Genomic DNA, 19,017 nt, shown 5'->3' on the forward strand with positions numbered 1-19,017 from the left:
TCAAAAAAAAGGAATTACTTTGTCAAAATGAAAAAAATACTTTTTAGCTGCATTTATTTTTGCGATTAATAATCTAACAACAATTTTCTATAAAATAAAAACTTTGTACATTTACAGTTTGGATTTAAATTTTGCAAACTTACCAGAGCTTTTTGTAATATATCACAAAGACGGTTGCATAGAACCCAACCATCGGTTGAAAGTTACGATCTATTTTCGACCGAAGGAAGTTAAGCATTATGAATTTGAGTTGCAGTTTTGGGTGAATTCACTTTGCGAAGAAATCGTCAGGATTAAAGGCGAAGGTAACGAATCTTCCTTCATTATTTATAAAGATTTTATGCTTTTTTATCTTTTGCGGTTTTTGCTAACAATATGGGAAATTTCAGGCGTTCCTCTGCTATTTGATCTTTACGAAGGTTGTCAGAAAAGTTTCGACCTTGGTACAGTGAAAGTAGGAGATAAAATCGTCCGACAGATCGAAGTTATGAACCACAGCAAAGTACCAATAGATGCTTCTTTTCTATTTAAAGTCATAACTCCTAATGTAGAGGACAACACTAACTCTGAAGGCACTAGTGTGTGTCTTAGTCCTAGTGTCGCGTATCTTCAGGCTTCAGACTTAGGGCCGTCTAGGTTAATATGTATATGTGTTTACTAATAGCATAAATAAGATCTTAATAATTACTGTGTCAAAATTTGTCATTCATTTTCTATATGTATAAGTCTATTAAGTTAACTATTTCCAAATTTTTATTGACTAAGTGCTTTTCTGAATTTAAGCAATAAATTTGTTCGAAAAATTTTGTTTGTCTGTAATAATACAGTTGTGTGTTTTAGGGGAGAAATGCTGCAACAATACAAGGATGAAAAAATACGCGAACAGATCGCACTGGATTCCCAAAACTCATTGGCATCGTTGAAAGTGGTGCCCACTAAATGTATTATCAGGCCCTATATGAAAGTGCCACTTAAAATTCAATTCAAGCCAGTTGGAATGATAAGCAATCTGAATGTTCAGGTTATAATTTTTACTAAGAAAATATCGTCGAGAACTGTCCTTTAATGATTTCGTTAGATAGTCAGTAGTCATTAATAGGTGTTTAATATGCATATATGGATATGTGTAGTTGCACATGGTGGTGTTGGAGTGCTGCCGGCCGCTGGTGCGCGTGCGCGGGCGCGCGGCGGGCGCGTGCGTGTACCTGGGCCGCAACTCGCTGCAGTTCGGGCGCGTGCGGCGCCGCGGCTGCAAAGTGCTCAAGGTCATGCTGCACAACACCGGCGACTTTGGTGCCGGGTACCGTGACGTTTATGACTACTGTTGATGGTTATATCAGTGTTATATGTATATACTTATGCATATTAACAATAATTAGTTTATATATATATATATATATATATATATATATATATATAAACTAATTATATATATATATATATATAGTGAAATATCAAGGTTATATTTTTAAAAATTCAAAAAGAAAGAGAATTTCCTTAAAAAATCTAAGTATTGTCGTTATTGGAAAATATTCATATTTAATGTATCTTTGCATTAAGATTTAAGTAAAATCTTCTTGCTTGGTTGATTATAACAAAACGATATTATTTTTTAGGCATTTAGGTTTTGACAGGCTTTTTTATTTCTTAGTTAAGAAAAAAAGCTAAATTTAAAAATATGTAAGTTAAAAATGTTATTAAGTTATTTCACACGTATGATGATACAAATTACTCGCTGTAGTAACTTACTCGTTTATTAATAGAAAACGAATTGATTTAGTGTCTCGTGGAGACGGTGGCGTACTTAAATAATAATTATTCTATTAAAATTATGACATATATAACAGTAAACGAAGGCTGAAAAGTGACATAAATAAACAAGACGAAAACAATCAAAGTCAGGCTGGCTGTAAATTTGAGTTAGCGTTTGCCAGCGAGAGAATTTACCTACATTTTCATATATACTTTCAGATAACTGAAACCAAATTGTTTTTGTGATAGTCGTTTACCCTTAAAAAACTCGGTTTATATCATATTATATTTATATATGAACTGTGATGTTCCATATTCGGAACTTTTCGGCCCAATCAACCCTGTGTTTTGGAGATTTATTTATATGTCTATTTTCGTATTTTACTAAGGTTTTGGTGGCAACCGCTGGTGTCCGATGAGTTTACAATATCGCCCATGCAAGGAGCCATAGCCGCGCGGACAAACGTCACGTTCACGATAACATTCAGACCCCTTAATCATAACCCCTTTATTAAAGTTTGGGTAAATAGATTTCAATATAAAATATTTACTAACTTTACTTGGTGGTAGGGCTTAGTGCAAGCCCGTCTGGGTAGGTACCACACTCTCATCAGTTACTCTACCGCCAACATGGAACACAACAGTACTCAGTATTGTTGTGTTCCGGTCTGAAGGGTGAGTGAGCCAGTGTAACTACAGGGACAAGGGACATAACATCTTAGTTCCCAAGGTTGGTGGCACATTGACGATGTAAGGAATAGTTAATATTTCATAAGAAATATTAACTATTATATATTATATATTAGCGTCATTGTCTATGGGTGATAGTGACCACTCACCACCAGGTAGCCCATATACTCGTCCGCCAACTTATACCATAAATTTTTTTTTTTCCTTTATATGTACACTACAACTATTAATGTAAATTATAGGTTGGCAAGTCAAGCATTGGTGACACCATCATTTTTATTTTCTATTTTTTATGAAAAAAAAAACTTTTGTATTTTAAATATTTTCGATTCAAGTAGATATTACTTTACACAATGTATTCTTGTCTTGTTTAATATTAGTTAATTTATTAATATTAAGTAATATATTTTAGGCTTGTTGCAATATTGAAAATTATATGCCACTGGATTTAGCGTTGTATGCTACGTGTATTGACACGGGAAGTATTCAGAACAAAACGCTTTACTTCGAATGTCCCGTCAGAGAGGTCGATACACAATATGTTGTCGTCACAAACCCGTTAGTAAAAAACAAAACTTTATCCATACTTCCCTCCTTACCTACTAATATTATAAATGCGAAAGCAACTCTGTCTCGCATTCATGGCCAAACTACTGTATCGATTTAAATTAAATTTGGAACACAAATAGTCTAGAACCTAAGAAATGTCATAGATCTTTTTTTTAATTGAAAAAAGTGGGTTGAAAATGTGGATGAAAAGTTTAATTAAAGTATTGTCATTTTTAGAACTAGAGGCATAAAACTATTTTAAGCTGTTGATCTACACAAATAAAATACCATATCATGAGACCCATAAGGAGTTTTTCATATTCTACGCGAGCATTGATCAGTTTAAACACATATCTTGTATGTCAGTCTTTGAAAACAAACAAACAACTTTGTACGTTGAGTAATGAATTTCTTTAGGACTATTTAGGACTATTTGTACAGATCATGTTTGTCTTGCAGTTCTGATGACATGTGGCTGATTCTCTCAGAAATATCGGGCGGACCGTTTGAGACTTTGAAGGAATTTCATGTTGAACCCAATTCTACATTCGATATCCCTGTATTTTTCAAGCCTAAGACCATGGGCAAGCATGAGGTATTTCTTCCGTAATTAATTAATATAAGAATACTTAGTAATCGTGTCGTAACTTTTGAAAAATCCTGTAAGTTTTTAGCTACGAATTCGTAGCGCTACGAATGTTTTGATTTCGGTGGTTTCGTAGCATTGTCCTCTAATTTTATAGTAATATCTCAGTTCCATGAAATACATTGTTATTGTTAATGATGATGATGCTAGACAAAACAGTTTTTCTCTTCTTTTTATAAAAAACTGACATATACAATGAAAATATAAGTTTTCACGGGCATTTTGTTTTGAATATACATAATGTTATGTATAATATATAGATGGTCAATAAATTAGTAATCGCTACATTGTTACTATTATCTTTAAAATAATTTAGAGTCAAGTGCTGTACTCTCCCTTGGGCGAGAGCGCCCTGTTTGTAAGCCTGTCGGGCAACGCCGCGCCCCCGCGACCGAGCGGCGCGCGGTCGCTCGTGGTGCGCGCCAAGCGGGCTCACGTGGAAGAGTTGCTGGTTCACAACATCACTGAGGTTATTGCTTAAATTCTATTGATATATCTTTATTGAATATAGAAGTATTTCAATTACTTTTCGATTGTCAAAATGCTACCAACGGTTCAGAAACCGAACTGGCAAAAGAAGTCTGTGGTTTGTATAATTCCAGAGACGTTTTGTTATGATTTTTTTTCGAGTACTTAATTTTAGCATTTAGATGTTATTAATTATTTAGCATGTAGGCCGTTTCGAAGATAACATATATTTGATATTTGATATATATTATAGTCTAGTGAAGATACAAGCAGCTACGCTACTTTTTGGTGTCTCCTGCTGTCTCCTACGTATAAGATATATTTTAAAATCAAAGTACATCATTAAGCAAAAACAAGAAACTTCATAAGTTTTTTATGTTGTACCTTTTAATCTTCAGATAATTACATGTTTTGACAGCTTAAGATATCTAATTTGCATTTTATAAAATTCACATTTCCTTTTACAGTTTGTTTTAAATTTATTTAATATTAAGTTAGATTTGACGAATAATTTTTGGTCATCGTTGTGTTGACTTAGTTTCCAGAATCGTACGTCGTTTCTACGGAAGTTGTGAAAATAACTCCCGACAAATTCGAAGGATATTATGAGATAAAATATCCCGACGTTATAAAAGTGTGGGGAGAAGCAGCTGCGACTTGTCGATGGACGTTCGTGTGCTACGAGGAGTGTGAAATGATTGTTAAAGTCAGTTTACATTTTTATACATTAATTAAGGGTTGAGATTTGTAAAATGAATCGAGATGGCCCAGTGGTTAGAACGCGTGCATCTTAACCGATGATTGCAGGTTCAAAACCAGGCAAGCACCGCTGATTCATGTGCTTAATTTGTCTTTATAATTCATCTCGTGCTCAGCGGTGAAGGAAAACATCGTGAGGAAACCTGCATGTGACAAATTTCATAGAAATTCTGCCGCATGTGTATTTCAACAACCCGCATTATAATAGCGATACTCCGCTACAGTACATGTCATATACATTTTCCCTAACACCTGGCACACGCTTGGTTACAAAATAACCCACCTAGTGTTCATAGGAAGTATTTCTTCATAATTTTATTAGAACTAGACGGGATTCATTGGATGACTGGAGCATCGAATATTAAGTTTCTTAATCATCATCATTAATATGAATTAATGATTCATTAATTTATATAACAATAGGCAGTTAAATATTTAAGCTAATTTTGTAATTATCACAAATGACCATAGATGTAAACCTGGCCACTTCATAGTTCATTTTAATTATTTGTATATCAGGTCATGTTTATAAACGAAGAGTCACGCGAGTACCAATACTACGACATAAATATATCAGTGATACCGAGCGACATCGTGGACACAATCGCCTTCAAGTGTCGCGCGCGCGAGTCGGAGCGCCGCGAGCTCGTAATAGTCAACCCTCTCTCGAAGGCGGCCGAGTTCCGCGTGCACTGCGAGTCGCTCCAGTGCCCCGACACCATTAAGATAGGCGGGAACTCTGAGGTACGGTGTCTCAATATATTTGGTGTCTCTTTCAGAATTTGTTCCATATATTTTGTTCTTCCATAAGTAAGATGACGAAAAATCAAAATATAGTAATAATAAGTTTGAGCCTAATTGTATTCGGCGTTAATTTTCTCTTTGGTGTAGTATCTAGCTTATATGGCTGCCGATGCTAAGGTCAAAGATTCCAATCCCGAGTCGAGCGAATTAAACGGTTTTATATCAAGAAACTCCAACAGCTCTTTGAGCTGGAGCAATCAGGGACTGGATAGTTTTTCTCCCTCATGTTATTCCTGTTATTATATTATTTGTATCTTTATAACTACTCTAGATATTATATGTAACTATATTACACTTATCTGTACGAGTACGTGCAGTATCAGATATTTTGGTCATTATTACTTTTTCATAGCTTATGAATACATAAATTTCAGGCGGTTCTTGGATTGGTTTATTCGCCTCTTGTTGTGGGGAAATCTCAGGATGTCTTGGAAGTGAGCAATGACCTGGTCGGGTCTTACATATACAGCGTTTTGCTAAAGTGCCTACCAGCAAAAGTGAAAAACCTAGAGTTTACGACCTCACTTGGTTTCCGTATACCAGTCCGTCTTAGAGTCCAAAATAAAACAGACGTCAAAGCTGATTTTACTGCATCGGTTATTATTATTGTTATATTATTACTATTCCATTATAATTATATATGTATAGGTATTATCTGTAGAGCCCACTGAGTAGAACAGGTACATATCAGTCTATGAATTCACAATCATTTTAAAATAAATCACGTTGTTTCTTAGTTTAATTGTAATATCTGTATATCATTAATTAATTAATGAGTGATCAACCCGCATTAGAGCGGTGTGCAATTTAATCATCTGTAATTTTTGACCGATTTATAAAATAGTAAGTCTAAGTATTCATCTTATATTGTAATTTGTAATATTATGTACAAACATTATAAAATTTTTGATAAATAAACAATACTTAAAGAAAAAAATATTCGTAAGTATTTTCTTTTAGATCCATTAGTGTATTTTCCTAATATTTGTCCTTACCTTGCTATATTTTAATCGATGTATTGCAAACTTGAACATTGCCATATTTTATAGAAGAAATCTAGTTATAACATTTATAAACGATATTATATAATGTTTAGGTAACACAAGCATCAATAATAACGGAAAAAGTGTATACTTTAGCTCCCTTTGAGAAGGGAAAGTTCCAGGCGTGGTTTGAACCCATCACCCTCGGTATCCAGCATTCTAGGGTATCATTTGATTCGCCTGAAGCTGGGGAATTTGTGTAAGCTATAATTTATACAAATATTTGATTTTATCTCTATCTCACGAAGTCTCAATTCCGTACAGGCAAGGTAAAAACTTTATTCTTCGTTTTATCGGAGTCTCCTGGCAACCGGTCATATCGCCACCTAACGGCTCCAGTATAACCAAGGACCATACGTGTAGAGGAATTATATTTATGTAAAGTCTAGCGTACCGGCTTGTCTCGTAAAGTAAAAATTTCATCATAATCCCGATCGCAGCGCCACCTAATTGGTCCGAGCTTCACCATCCAAGGAGCCAATCAAAATTACACTATAAATTTTAACGAAATTGGTCCATCCGTTTATAGAAGTTCAATTACATAATAACTAAATAATATACCCAAAATATCTATTTTAGTTTCAATATTAAAGGCATAGCAAAAGAGCCGAGGCCTCAAGGACCTTATGAAATAAAAGTTGGTGGATTTACAACGATAACATTTAAAAATGTCTTTGAAGATACCCGAATGTTTAAAATAACTGTAGATCGAGAAGAGTTCCAAGTTAAAACTTTGTACGAGCTAGTAAAATCTAAGAAGGTAATATCTGTTTCATTTGATTTTGAAGAAAAATATTTTTTATCATATAATTTATAGCCTATGCCAATGGAAGTAGAAAAACTTGACGGTAGGGCTTTGTGCAAGCCCGTTTGGGTAGGTTATCACCATCCACTCATCAGTTATTCTACCGCCAAATAACAGTACTCAGTATTGTTGTGTTCCGGTTTGAAGGGTGAGTGAGCCAGTGCAACTACAGGCACAAGGGACATAACATGTTAGTTCCCAAAGTTGGTGGCACATTGACGATGTAAGGAATAGTTAATATTTCTTACAGCGTCATTGTCTATGGGTGATGGTGACCACTTACCATCAGGTGGCCCATATGCTCGTCCGCCAATCTATAACATAAAAAAACATGATAAATAAACCAAGATATACATACGTATTTCATGTTATATGCTAATATGTTAGCTATATCGAGTACCAGGGGCGGATTTACAAATTTGCCGCTAGTACGTTAGTAGGCTATTCAATTTTTGCCGCCCCTGACTTTTGAAATTCAATACGATAGTTTAGTTCACAATCATATTAATTACATTTATTCTGAAATTGCATCTTTATGATTTGTTTTCTATCGTCCTCATTACATGGGCTTTTTCTCGTTATTAGTATGATTAATAAGCTAGGTGATATGATACATGTTTTTTTTATTTCTGTAAGATAATAACCAAATTGGGCTAAATTTGCCGCCCGAGGCTCCAGCCTACTTAGCCTATTGGTAAATCCGCCACTTTCGAGCACTATTAATACTAGTTTCTAATTAAATTAACTACTTATTTCCCCTTTATTTTAGTTCCAAAATTACAGATACCAATTTTGTCGACGTTTAAAACGCCATTTTTCCGCAAATCCATAGCGATTATCACAGTTTGTTAAGCTCTCACTCTCACAATACCGCGCCATTCACCTGTCAAATGTTATTTGATTTGGCTTTGTTGTTGTAATGATTGGAATAGAGTATATGTTAGCAAAGCATTGATTTTTTATGTTACACTTTATGAACTACTGTACTGGTACTGCGGTTTTGTATTCTTGTCAATGCCATGGACAATAAAATGCTATGCAATTTTATTACTACACAGTTTAGGTAAATATATAGTATAAAACAAAAAGCAATGCATGCACAGGCAGCGTATGTAGATATTACTGGAAGGACTACATTAAAAATATATATTCTTAAGTAATTCATTTAGTATAAATTATTATACTTGTAAGCTAAATGATTATTGATATTTATTTGAAAATTATAATGAGTAATTATTATTACAATCAAATTAATATATTTCAGGATTTAAAAGTATCGGTATACTTAAGTGAGCATCAAAAGCTGTCGCATCCACCGACCGGCTGCCTCACAATTGAAACTTACGAGCCACAGGAACCAAAAGTTCAATGGACGTACTTCCTTCAAGGAGTTTTGTGATATGTAATATAATTTTAGAATGATTTTATAAATTTTAATATAGTTATTATAGACAAAGGGGTTTTTATTACAATTACCAAAATATCTTATACATTACTGTCTTTACTAGAACATAAATGAAGTAAGGAAAAGGAAGGTGTCACAAATAGCAACACACAACAATAAAAACAATTGAGACCATTCAGAATTGCCAAGTAAAGGGTACTATTACTACTTATCGAATGCTTAGAATTATTTTTTTAACTTTGATTATAATGAATTAAACTTGTAAGTAAAATTAAATGTGTAAATAAGGAAGGTCTTGCGACAATAAACAGTAGTTCATCACAACAAGGTATTTATTTCACCAGTCCCTGACACTGAAATCCTGCACTACATCTCCTTTATCTGGTACGTTAATTTCAGCTTTAGTTTCTTTCTTGTTTTCTTTCTTTTTATTAGCCTTCTTCTTTGTTTTCACCTTTTTGGGTTTTTCCACCTCTTCCTCTTCTTCTCCTAACTTGAAGTTATCCTCTTCACCTTCACTATCTGACGGGAAAAGTACTAAGGGTCCTTTGTTTTCAGGTTTAGGTACCTTGTCCTCTGTTTCCATTATTTTCGGTCTCTTGATCATGGGCAGTTCTCCAGCAATCTCATCATTTTTAGTGATCTTCTTACGTTTTTGTATTTTGTTAACTTTGTTCCAGCTTTCAAAGAATGTGAGCAGAGGAGTGCCCTTCGTTTTTATTCTTGCTTCCCAAGCTGCAACCATTTTTTCATCATTCAATGCAAAGCTAACTTTAGCTCTTTCTTTCTCAATAAACTTAGAATTTTCTTCAATTTTCTCCAACAACTGGCGTAATCTTTTGGTGTAATTCGAGACGGAACATGTTTTCAAAAACTGCTTTATCTGTAGAGCATAATAAATACTTTAGTCCTATGAATGCAATATAAAAAATAAAAATGAAATTATAATAATTTGGGTTTTTTGACATACCTGTATTATAGCCAGTAATGACAAATCAGGAAAGGCAATAGAGTATGACTGATTAGCCATATACTCTAATAAAAGACCGTAAACTCTATCTATTACAGAGTCCTTAAAACCATTTTCCGCTAACTGAGATTTAGCCAATCTTAACACACATGAAAAATCTAATGGCTTCATGGACACCTTCTTATGTTTCTTGTTAAAATCATATGTGGTTAAAACCTAAAATTAAAAAATAAAAAATTAAAGATGGTTTAATATTATTTTAATATAATATAATAATTTCAAAATTATTACCTCAACAAGGAATGGCAGTACAGGTATAAAAGTATCAGATTCCTTTGACAGATTTATAAGTATCTCTACACAGTGGAATCTTAATGGATAGTATTGGTGAGTCGGCACCAATTTGATTGTATGTGTTATAACCATAACCAGTGGATATAACAGTGGTTGCAGCTGAGGTTTATTTGATGTAGCTGATATTAAATCTGCCCATAGATGTAATGAATTCACAAATTGCCAATTATACACTGCTTGCCTGTTTTCAATCTTCTGCACTACAATTGCATTTCGTAAATGTATAGCCAGCTGTCTTATATATAAAAAGACATGGTGATAGGCAACATTCAAGTCCAGTGTAAACATTTCAACCAGGGATCGCCTCATGAAATTAATTCCTGGCCATGTGGAGGGGCTGACAAACTTGCAGTTCTTAACATATGTCAAATACATAGCTTTCAAAACCAAGTTCAACAATGCTGCTTGCTGGTTCCTTGTTATTCTCAATATGCACAAAAATGCCAGAACTCTAACTGTCTCCTCACTATTACTCCACAATATTATTAACTTTTTCAGTGCCTGTTTGGATATACTATTGAAGCAAGCAACGTAAACTGACATTTGATGTAAATGTTTGAGAAGCACTGTTAATATATTGTCAGATGTTATCCCACCAAGAAGTTTCAGCAAGTCTTTAAGATAGGCCACCAGGGGTCCCTTTATCTTAATAAAATGTTTACATTTCTGTGGATCTTTGCCAGATTGCTCCATGCCCAAATACTTTTTTATGGCAGCAGGGAGATATAAAACACACATTTGTATAACTGCATTGAAGACGGAAGAACCTGTAAACATATTATGTGTCAGAATGTGTAATATACTTATTTATCTTTACTCTAAGCGGTTTTTTAATGGAATGGGAAAATGTACTACACCCCTATACCATCAATACACTACCAACCTTAGGAAGTATGATGTTATGACCCACATGCTAGTAGTTACATTGTCTCACTTATTATTCAAATCTGAACATAAAAATACTAAGTATTGCTGTTTGATCACAGAATATTGTATATGTGATGAGATGCCAATAATCAACTCAATAAAAAGAAACAAAGCTATTATTATCATTGTCTGTTACACTTGCAGTAAGCAAAATGCCTGAGTGATTTAATGCAGCCTATTCATAGTTGAATTCTCTTCTGAGTAAACAAATATACAACATGCCTTCCATATATTCTTCCAACACATAAAAGCCAGTAACTCTTAGAGATCTTATTATGAACAAAACTTTTTTAACATAAGCTTTGATATAAATTCACTGATTAGAATAAAATAATCTTTTCCTTTAAAACTTTTAATATCAGCATATAATCTCTACACAATTTATATCATATTAAATCATGTGAAAGTCACGAGATTACAGTACTCATATTTACTTTGAAAATTAATAATCAATTAAAGAAAGTTATTTAATTAATTTGCTTATATACAGCATGTTAGATTAACAAAGACACCACACACCTAATTATGCTTTGTCATTCAAACTAAACATGTACAGTACTGGACAAAAAAAAGTACGCACTGCTTAGAATTTAATATTGGTGCTATTTTACAAATGAAAATAGTTAATAAGTACTTCCACAGCCATTTTAATGATAGTTTATAAATTCAGGATAAATTTTTCAGTGTAAAATCAACACAAATATTAGAAATTTATACAAAAAAAAAATTAAATCTTTAGGATGCCAATTTTAAGCTGGACAAAAAAAAGTACGCACACCGAGAAAAAAAGAAACTTAAATGTTCACATTCGCTATTAATATTTTGTGTGGCCACCTTTGGCATGGATAACAGCCTGTAAACGCCGAGGCATACTTTCTACTAGGTTTTGAATTTGCTTTTCATCGATTTTTTCCCACGTCTCTTGCAAAGCAGCAAAAAGCTTGTCTGTGTTGGTTACTTCGCCTTTATTAACCTTACGGTCCAAAATCGACCACAGATTCTCTATGGGATTTAAATCTGGGGATTGTGCTGGCCAATCCAGAAGTTTAATCCGCGAAGAACGGAAAAAAGCAGTTGATTTTCGAGCCGTGTGCTTAGGGTCGTTATCTTGTTGAAAGATAAATTCATCCTGCAGACCGACCTTTAGCAGGGATTCTTCCAGATTTTCATTTATTAATCCAATGTAAACATCTGCGGTCATAGTACCATTGATTCGAACCAAATTTCCCACTCCAGACCACGCGAAACACCCCCACACTAAGACACTTCCTCCTCCGTGTTTGACAGTCTTTTGAACGTTTCTTTCTAAAATTTGTTCTCCCGGCTTAAACCAAACGCGTGATCGTTGTTTCTGACCAAATAAATCAAACTTGCTCTCGTCACTCCAAATAACTTGTTTCCAAAACGCAATCGGCTTATCCACGTATTTTTTTGCGAACTCGAGGCGCTTGGTTTTATTAATTTTTCGAATTAACGGACGACGTTGTGCAAAATTATTTATTAAGCCTGCTCCTCGAAGTCTCCTGCGGATTGTTCGATCTGAAATGTTTAGTCCTGTATTTTCAAGAATTACACGGCTAGTAACTGTTGGATTTCTTTTTGCCTCTCTGATAATTTTCCGATCATCTGATGCAGTTGTTCTTCTTTTCCTACCGCGTCCAATTTTATCACTAACTATACCAAACTGTTTAAACTTCTCACATATTTTTCTTACAGCGCCTTCACTAATATTATATTTTCGACCAATTTCTCTTTTCGAAAGTCCTTTTTCCTGATCTTTAACTACGAGTTCCCGTACTTGTACCGAAATTTTTGGCATCTTGGATTTGTGGTTACCCTATTTAAAAATTATAAAACTGATAACTGGCCGAAAACTATCTTTATGTTTATGATTCTATTACACTCACAATTCTTGGCTTTGTTAGGAAAATATCGCGTTGTATTCACGTATGAGAATACGAATCCTCAGGTGCGTACTTTTTTTTGTCCAGCCTATAATAGACACACTAAGCGCTGACAACGACTTGTTTCTCCAAACGAATATTTAACAAAAAAAAATTATCATAAAATTAAAGGCAAAACACTAAACTTTCGTCGGAACTGATCAAAGATTGATTTATTTATAATATTTAGAACGAGAATAGCATATCAATGAAAATTTGAACGATGCGTACTTTTTTTTGTCCGGTACTGTATATAAAATATCTTCTCAATCAGTTGAAGATATTTGCTTATAATAAACATTGCAAGTTAAATAGAAGCTTTTAAATATATACATATCCTTCAATATTTTAATATCCATAGATTGCAACCAGTAGCTGCCGAAGTATACAAACAGATAGTCATAAGTATTAATAAAATGTCACCTTCAACTTTAAACTCTCCCTCTGTAGTTCCATCATCACTGGTAGCTCTCAACATGGCTGCATTAAAAACTTTGATGATTGTCGTCAATGATTTTAACTTTATTTTACCATCGCCTTGCAACTCTGCTTGCCATTGTGCAACCATTTTAAGGGTAACTCTCCCTTGCACAGGTTTAGCACCTTCATCCTAAAATACATTGGTACAATATTTTAAAGCAAGAACCTACTTACTATAGAATTAGTAATTATTTTAGAATCTATAATTAATTATGTTTATTCAAAAGTAAAGTTACTAGATAATTTAAAATGTAAAGACTCAATACTGATTCAGAGATATACTTGCAAAATATTCAGTATCTAGTAGTTAAGTTTTATGTAATACTACCAAAGGTATTTTTAAGAAATTTATGAATACGTAATGCAAATCAATGTATTGTACTGCACTTTGATGGATGTCAAAAATAATTATTTATTTCAAATAAAACATTCAAAAAACTACACATGATACTGACTTCGAAATCACTCTCATCACTGTCGCCGGTAATTGGCCCAGGAATGTGCGTTTTGTCGTCTTCATCTTTATCTGAAGCATCGTCGGCGGAGTCGTCTTCAAAGTTTAATAAATTCTCATCGTTTTCTTCCAGGAAATTATAAAAGTCTGGATCGATTTTTTTTAGTTTCTCTAGTGATTTTTTATGGGTCTCCGGTGAAAGTTCTTCCTCAGAATCTTGAATGATAATAAAAGCACATATTAAGAGTTTGTAACGTTTAAAATATCTAAAACAAATATGTACTTTAGTTTTCTAACCTGATTCGTTCTCAGACGACGGTTTGTTCATTTTCTTATTCTTCATATTTAATATAACTTAATTAATGATTGCCTTTGAAATAAACTTCTCTAGATATAAAATTAGTCAATAATCAAGCATGCTATCCTTAGACTAACATAACCTCGTGGGTTGTTTCACAATGACATTGACACGCAAAGTCAAAACATCAGATCATAGATTTATCTCATTTCTGGATATATATTTATAAAATTTATAAAAAAAATCAGTAAACTCGATGTACATTAATCACATGTATACATACATAAATGTGCATATTATGTGCTTAAAAAAGTCATCTTAATTGAAATTTTTAAAAGCCATTCTTAGTTAAGATTTTTAGTATAAACATTTATGGTTGAAACAGTAACTAACTATAGAAGTTACAAAAAGTAGAAATAATAGCTCAAGTACGCTCTATTGATGCGCTAATGTGTTAAATTTTGTTATTGAAACATTTTATTTATCAATATAAAAATAGATTTTTGTATTGATTGACGAATTATTGTGTGTACAACACTAAAATGGGTTACAAACCGGAATGTCAAAATTATTATGACGTTTTCGTTTTCGTTTTAGTAAGCAGTGACGAATAAGTGTTTATTTGCCATTTAAAATCCAAAATATGGCTGCTGAAATAAAACCTGCACCTAGAACACCCAATGACAGATTTTCTACCACCAAAAAACCGGCTCTTCTAAGCAAATTGGAAGGTTGTACTGACGACGTCAACGCTGCAGTTGTGATTCCTGGCGAGGACGGAGTTATTAGTGTTTGCGATGATAAGTAAGCATTATCAGCTAAATATTTCGTCTCTAACACGTACTAATCCTTTATATAGTACTTGGTATTTTTTTTATTATAATCCTCTTGTTTAACTTGCAAGTGGGTTGACATACCCACATCCAGTTTTCAGTTCCAAAATTCGACGTACAAAGTTCATTAATATTAATATGTTAATATAATATAGATGTGGTAACATTGACCTATTACAAAAAATGATGTGCTTTTTAAAGGACAGTTCGAGTATGGTTGAAAAGGGATTCAGGACAGTATTGGCCAAGTATTTGTCAGTACATGCCATCAGGTTGTACATCAATGTTCTACACGCCTGAAACACGCCAGTTATTTATTGGTCAAGAAAATGGAACTATTTCTGAGTTTACACTGGCTACTGATTGCAATAGGATAAATCCCGTAAGTTATATTTGATATAATGATGTATAAAACAAGAAAAAATCTTGTTTGTAAAAATTCAGACAATATTGTGGTGCATTAACTTCCTTCTTATTTATAAATTAATAGATGAGAAAATATAGAAATCAAGTAAGAATATTATTTTGATTTGAGTTATAAAGTTCACACATTTTAAAAAGATAGCAAACTTCTTTGATGAAATACAGCCTCATTATCATTGCTAAGTAATTAGCATATTATTTTTCTATCTAAGCTCAAGAAATTGTAATATACTAAATGAGATTAATCAATTAGATATGTAAATGCAAATACAACTACAAAGTTACAAAAAATTACTTAATGGCACACCTAAATTAATCATGAGTTAACAGCAGCTTAACTGCTGTCAGTTATATTGAAAATATTAACTAAAAATACGAAACTTCATAAAATTATTTCATTAATAGAAGATTATTTAAAATATGGTAATATTTAGCACTTCCTGTTGATAATGATTAGAAATAAGTAATGTGTACTCCTCTAATTATCAGTTAGCTTATAATTAACTAGTTATTATAATTTAAAAAAGTATGATTAAATGTTATGCAAGATAATTGTCAGACATCATGTGCATGTTCAAATGTATGTTAGATCTATAAGATAGCTATTTTAATTATATTGTAGTGACTTAAGAACTGTATTAGTACATTAGTTTAACAAATGAGATCATTTGTTAAATACGAAATAACCTATTACAAAGATTTAATTCTATTAGAATCTTTTACTTTATTTTCTTTAAAAAATTAACAAAGAACAGTAGGAAAACAGTTACTGGCTGAAAGATTTGTATGTGAAAATAAAAATACCTCTAAATCACTGATTACCACAGACTGGGTCACAACCCACCTAACAAAAATCTTCAACTAGAAGAAAAGGGGCATAACTAATGGAATGATTTTTTATCATTTGCCATTTAAGGCTAAATTTAAACTTTTATTTTAGTCACTTTTATGCGGTACTTGAAGTATGCTTAAGCCAGTAAGGATGGCTATTACACAAATACTTATTTTGTGTAATTTAAAGTTTTACTTATTTATTTATGCTTATTTTCTAGACACGAGAATACCTAGCACACACCGCACGTGTCACCGCTGTGGTGTTCTCTCTGAGCTGTGAGTGGGTTCTCTCAGTGAGCCGAGATAAACTATTTTCCTACCACTGCAGTGAAACTGGTCGCAGGATTGGTGGTTACTCCTTCGAGGCGTGGTGCACTGCCTTACAGTATCCTTTTGTTTTTATTAATATTGATTTTAAAATCTTTCATAGTCCTATTATTATATATGGTTATGGCTTCAACTATAATTATTGCTCGTGAAGTCATAGAAATGAATTTTTTGTAGTATATTATCGTATTGTTATGTTCATAACTCTTTGTTATTCCTTAAAAATCAATTAACATACAATGCTTACAATTATGTGATAATATTTCCTGAACATTAACTAACAGATTTGATTCACAATCAAAATATGCATTTATCGGAGATTACAGCGGGCAGATAACAATGTTAAAATTAGATAATAATGGTGCAACCCTAGTCACGACATTAAAAGGACACACAGGGTAAGTTAAAGTTTTTACTTTTACTAATTTAGGTTATAATTCAGATGATGTTTCAGTTTAGGCTATTTCAAGTGAATAAATTAATGTGGATGTGAATGAAATAAGGGGTGGAGGAATCAAAATCAGCCCAATAGTCCTTACAACTTTAAAAAAAAAAAAAATTAAGTGTTGAATCATGAACGTACTTGCATTTCACATGAAATCATATTCCAGCGTTTCTTTTAATATTATTACATTATAGATATACATATAATTTAAAACCAAGTGATTATTAAATTATTATATTATTATCTTTATATAACTTATCTTTTGTATGCTAAAAATGCTAAGAAAAAACATTAAGTTAATTAAAATTCATTACTCAACTAAAGTCTTATTCATGTTTATATGGTTTCATCCTTGGTTTTATGGAATACCTTCTATAAAGCTTATTAAGTGACATTAATGGGCACCACTGTCCATCCTGTGAAAATATTAACCACTTCTGATATCATCAATGAGCGATCAAGCTTGGGAATGTTATGGCCCTTGTGCCTGTAGTTACACTAGCTCACTTAACCTTCAAGAAAACATAACAATATAAAGTATTTCTGTTTAGTAGTAAAATCACTTAAAGGCACTATACATATTATTTTATGATTAGTGAGTGTTACTCAGGTAGGCTTAAACCAATGAGAATAGTGTACAAATATTAATAATAATTGAAATTAATACGTGTAAACTAAATACATTATCATATACATAATATGATAAGCTATACTAATATGTGAAAGTAACTCATTCTGTTTGTCGTTCACTGCCAAACCGCTGAACCGAATTTGATGTAATTTGTAGCTCCCAGGAAGGACAAAAGACAAAGGCTTTTTTTGCCTAATAAATGACAACCAAACCCATTAAACGGGAGCGACGCTGCGGGCGACAATTTTTTATTGTTATAATGAAGGTCAAATTAGTAGGTGCTCACTGTGTTGTTCTTTTTTTCTAGTTCTGTGCGGGTTTTGAACTGGGCTCCTATACCGCAGTTACTGTTTAGTGGTTCCTTTGATCAAACAATTATTGTTTGGGATATTGGTGGCCAGAAAGGGACAGCGTATGAACTTCAAGGTCATAGGTAAGCTTCTTTTTGAATTATCACGAGAAAACCATTCAGTAGTAGTTTTACAAAGTTCATTAAATGTTAAATTATTGTTATCTATCGTGCTGTAAATTGTATTTTATCCTTATGAAAATTATAATTTTTTTTTAGTAAACATCAATCCTTTTGAGTTAAATCTATAGAATTGGTGGTGGACGAAATATTTGATTTCCAAGTGAGTCAGTACCCTTTAGTTCGGCGCGGAGATCCCTAGAAAATACTTGTTTTGAAAACACTTGTAGTCAAAATCGATCCATATCATCTTTTAAATATAATTTATAATTATTTCCCATGCAGTATATTCATCTTTTGCTACAAAGTTTTCTTTTGTTTTATGATATACGTAAGCGGATAGGCAATGGTCACAAGTGTCTCTAGACATTGGTACTGTGAGAAATAATTCTGGGAACTAGGATGTTATGTCGCTTGTGCGTGTAGTTACACTGGCTAACTCAGCTTTTAAACTTGATGTCATCACTCGTAGCAACAAGGTGACGGGGCTGTGGTACGTGGGCGGCTGCACGCGCCTCGTGTCGTGCGGCGAGGACGGCGCGCTGGGCGTGTGGGAGATGGGCGTGGCGCGCCGCGAGACGCCGGCGTGGCGCGAGGCCGACCTCTGCCAGCTGTGCCGCGCGCCCTTCATCTGGAACGTGCGCGCCATGATGGAGAAGAAGCAGCTGGGTCGGTACCATATTGCAACACACCGCTCATCAGTAAAAT

The 19,017-nt window shown here is 33.4% G+C and overlaps 3 protein-coding genes across 3 annotated transcripts in view; 2 read left to right on the forward strand and 1 right to left on the reverse strand.

Annotated features, from left to right (window-relative positions):
• The window catches only part of LOC124530971 (hydrocephalus-inducing protein-like), a 39,497-nt gene extending 30,421 nt beyond the window's left edge, over positions 1–9,076 (forward strand). Inside the window, 14 exon segments of the mRNA XM_047105343.1 lie at positions 118–305; positions 390–636; positions 841–1,021; positions 1,131–1,300; positions 2,142–2,274; positions 2,855–3,000; positions 3,451–3,586; positions 3,954–4,106; positions 4,644–4,811; positions 5,384–5,608; positions 6,043–6,264; positions 6,765–6,910; positions 7,291–7,471; positions 8,781–9,076. Coding sequence (XP_046961299.1) covers positions 118–305; positions 390–636; positions 841–1,021; positions 1,131–1,300; positions 2,142–2,274; positions 2,855–3,000; positions 3,451–3,586; positions 3,954–4,106; positions 4,644–4,811; positions 5,384–5,608; positions 6,043–6,264; positions 6,765–6,910; positions 7,291–7,471; positions 8,781–8,915 — 2,431 coding nt within the window. The 3' untranslated portion in view covers positions 8,916–9,076.
• Positions 9,077–9,235: 159 nt separating this feature from the next.
• Positions 9,236–14,520, reverse strand: LOC124531070 (nucleolar complex protein 2 homolog). The gene is made up of 6 exons (XM_047105521.1): positions 14,347–14,520; positions 14,051–14,265; positions 13,539–13,725; positions 10,183–11,012; positions 9,892–10,107; positions 9,236–9,804 (listed from the first exon to the last, which is right to left on the reverse strand). The coding sequence occupies exons 1-6, from the start codon at positions 14,390–14,392 to the stop codon at positions 9,259–9,261; spliced, it is 2,040 nt and encodes a 679-aa protein (XP_046961477.1). The 5' UTR covers positions 14,393–14,520; the 3' UTR covers positions 9,236–9,258.
• A 363-nt stretch (positions 14,521–14,883) lies between these two features.
• The window catches only part of LOC124530816 (WD repeat and FYVE domain-containing protein 2), a 6,347-nt gene continuing 2,213 nt past the window's right edge, over positions 14,884–19,017 (forward strand). Inside the window, exons 1-6 of the mRNA XM_047105130.1 lie at positions 14,884–15,151; positions 15,382–15,562; positions 16,656–16,822; positions 17,049–17,162; positions 18,148–18,273; positions 18,782–18,978. Coding sequence (XP_046961086.1) covers positions 14,991–15,151; positions 15,382–15,562; positions 16,656–16,822; positions 17,049–17,162; positions 18,148–18,273; positions 18,782–18,978 — 946 coding nt within the window. The 5' untranslated portion in view covers positions 14,884–14,990. The remainder of the gene's footprint in view (positions 15,152–15,381; positions 15,563–16,655; positions 16,823–17,048; positions 17,163–18,147; positions 18,274–18,781; positions 18,979–19,017) is intronic.

This window comes from Vanessa cardui, chromosome 7 (genome assembly GCF_905220365.1).
Source record: "Vanessa cardui chromosome 7, ilVanCard2.1, whole genome shotgun sequence".
Taxonomy (NCBI): domain Eukaryota; kingdom Metazoa; phylum Arthropoda; class Insecta; order Lepidoptera; family Nymphalidae; genus Vanessa; species Vanessa cardui.

Coding starts and splice junctions, on each gene's coding strand:
- LOC124531070 (XM_047105521.1), bottom strand. CDS start 14,392: ATGAAGAATAAGAAAATGAACAAACCGTCGTCTGAGAACGAATCAG. Junction 14,266..14,346: donor GTCGTCTGAGAACGAATCAG/GTTAGAAAACTA, acceptor TTATCATTCAAG/ATTCTGAGGAAGAACTTTCA. Junction 13,726..14,050: donor GTGATGAGAGTGATTTCGAA/GTCAGTATCATG, acceptor AATGTATTTTAG/GATGAAGGTGCTAAACCTGT.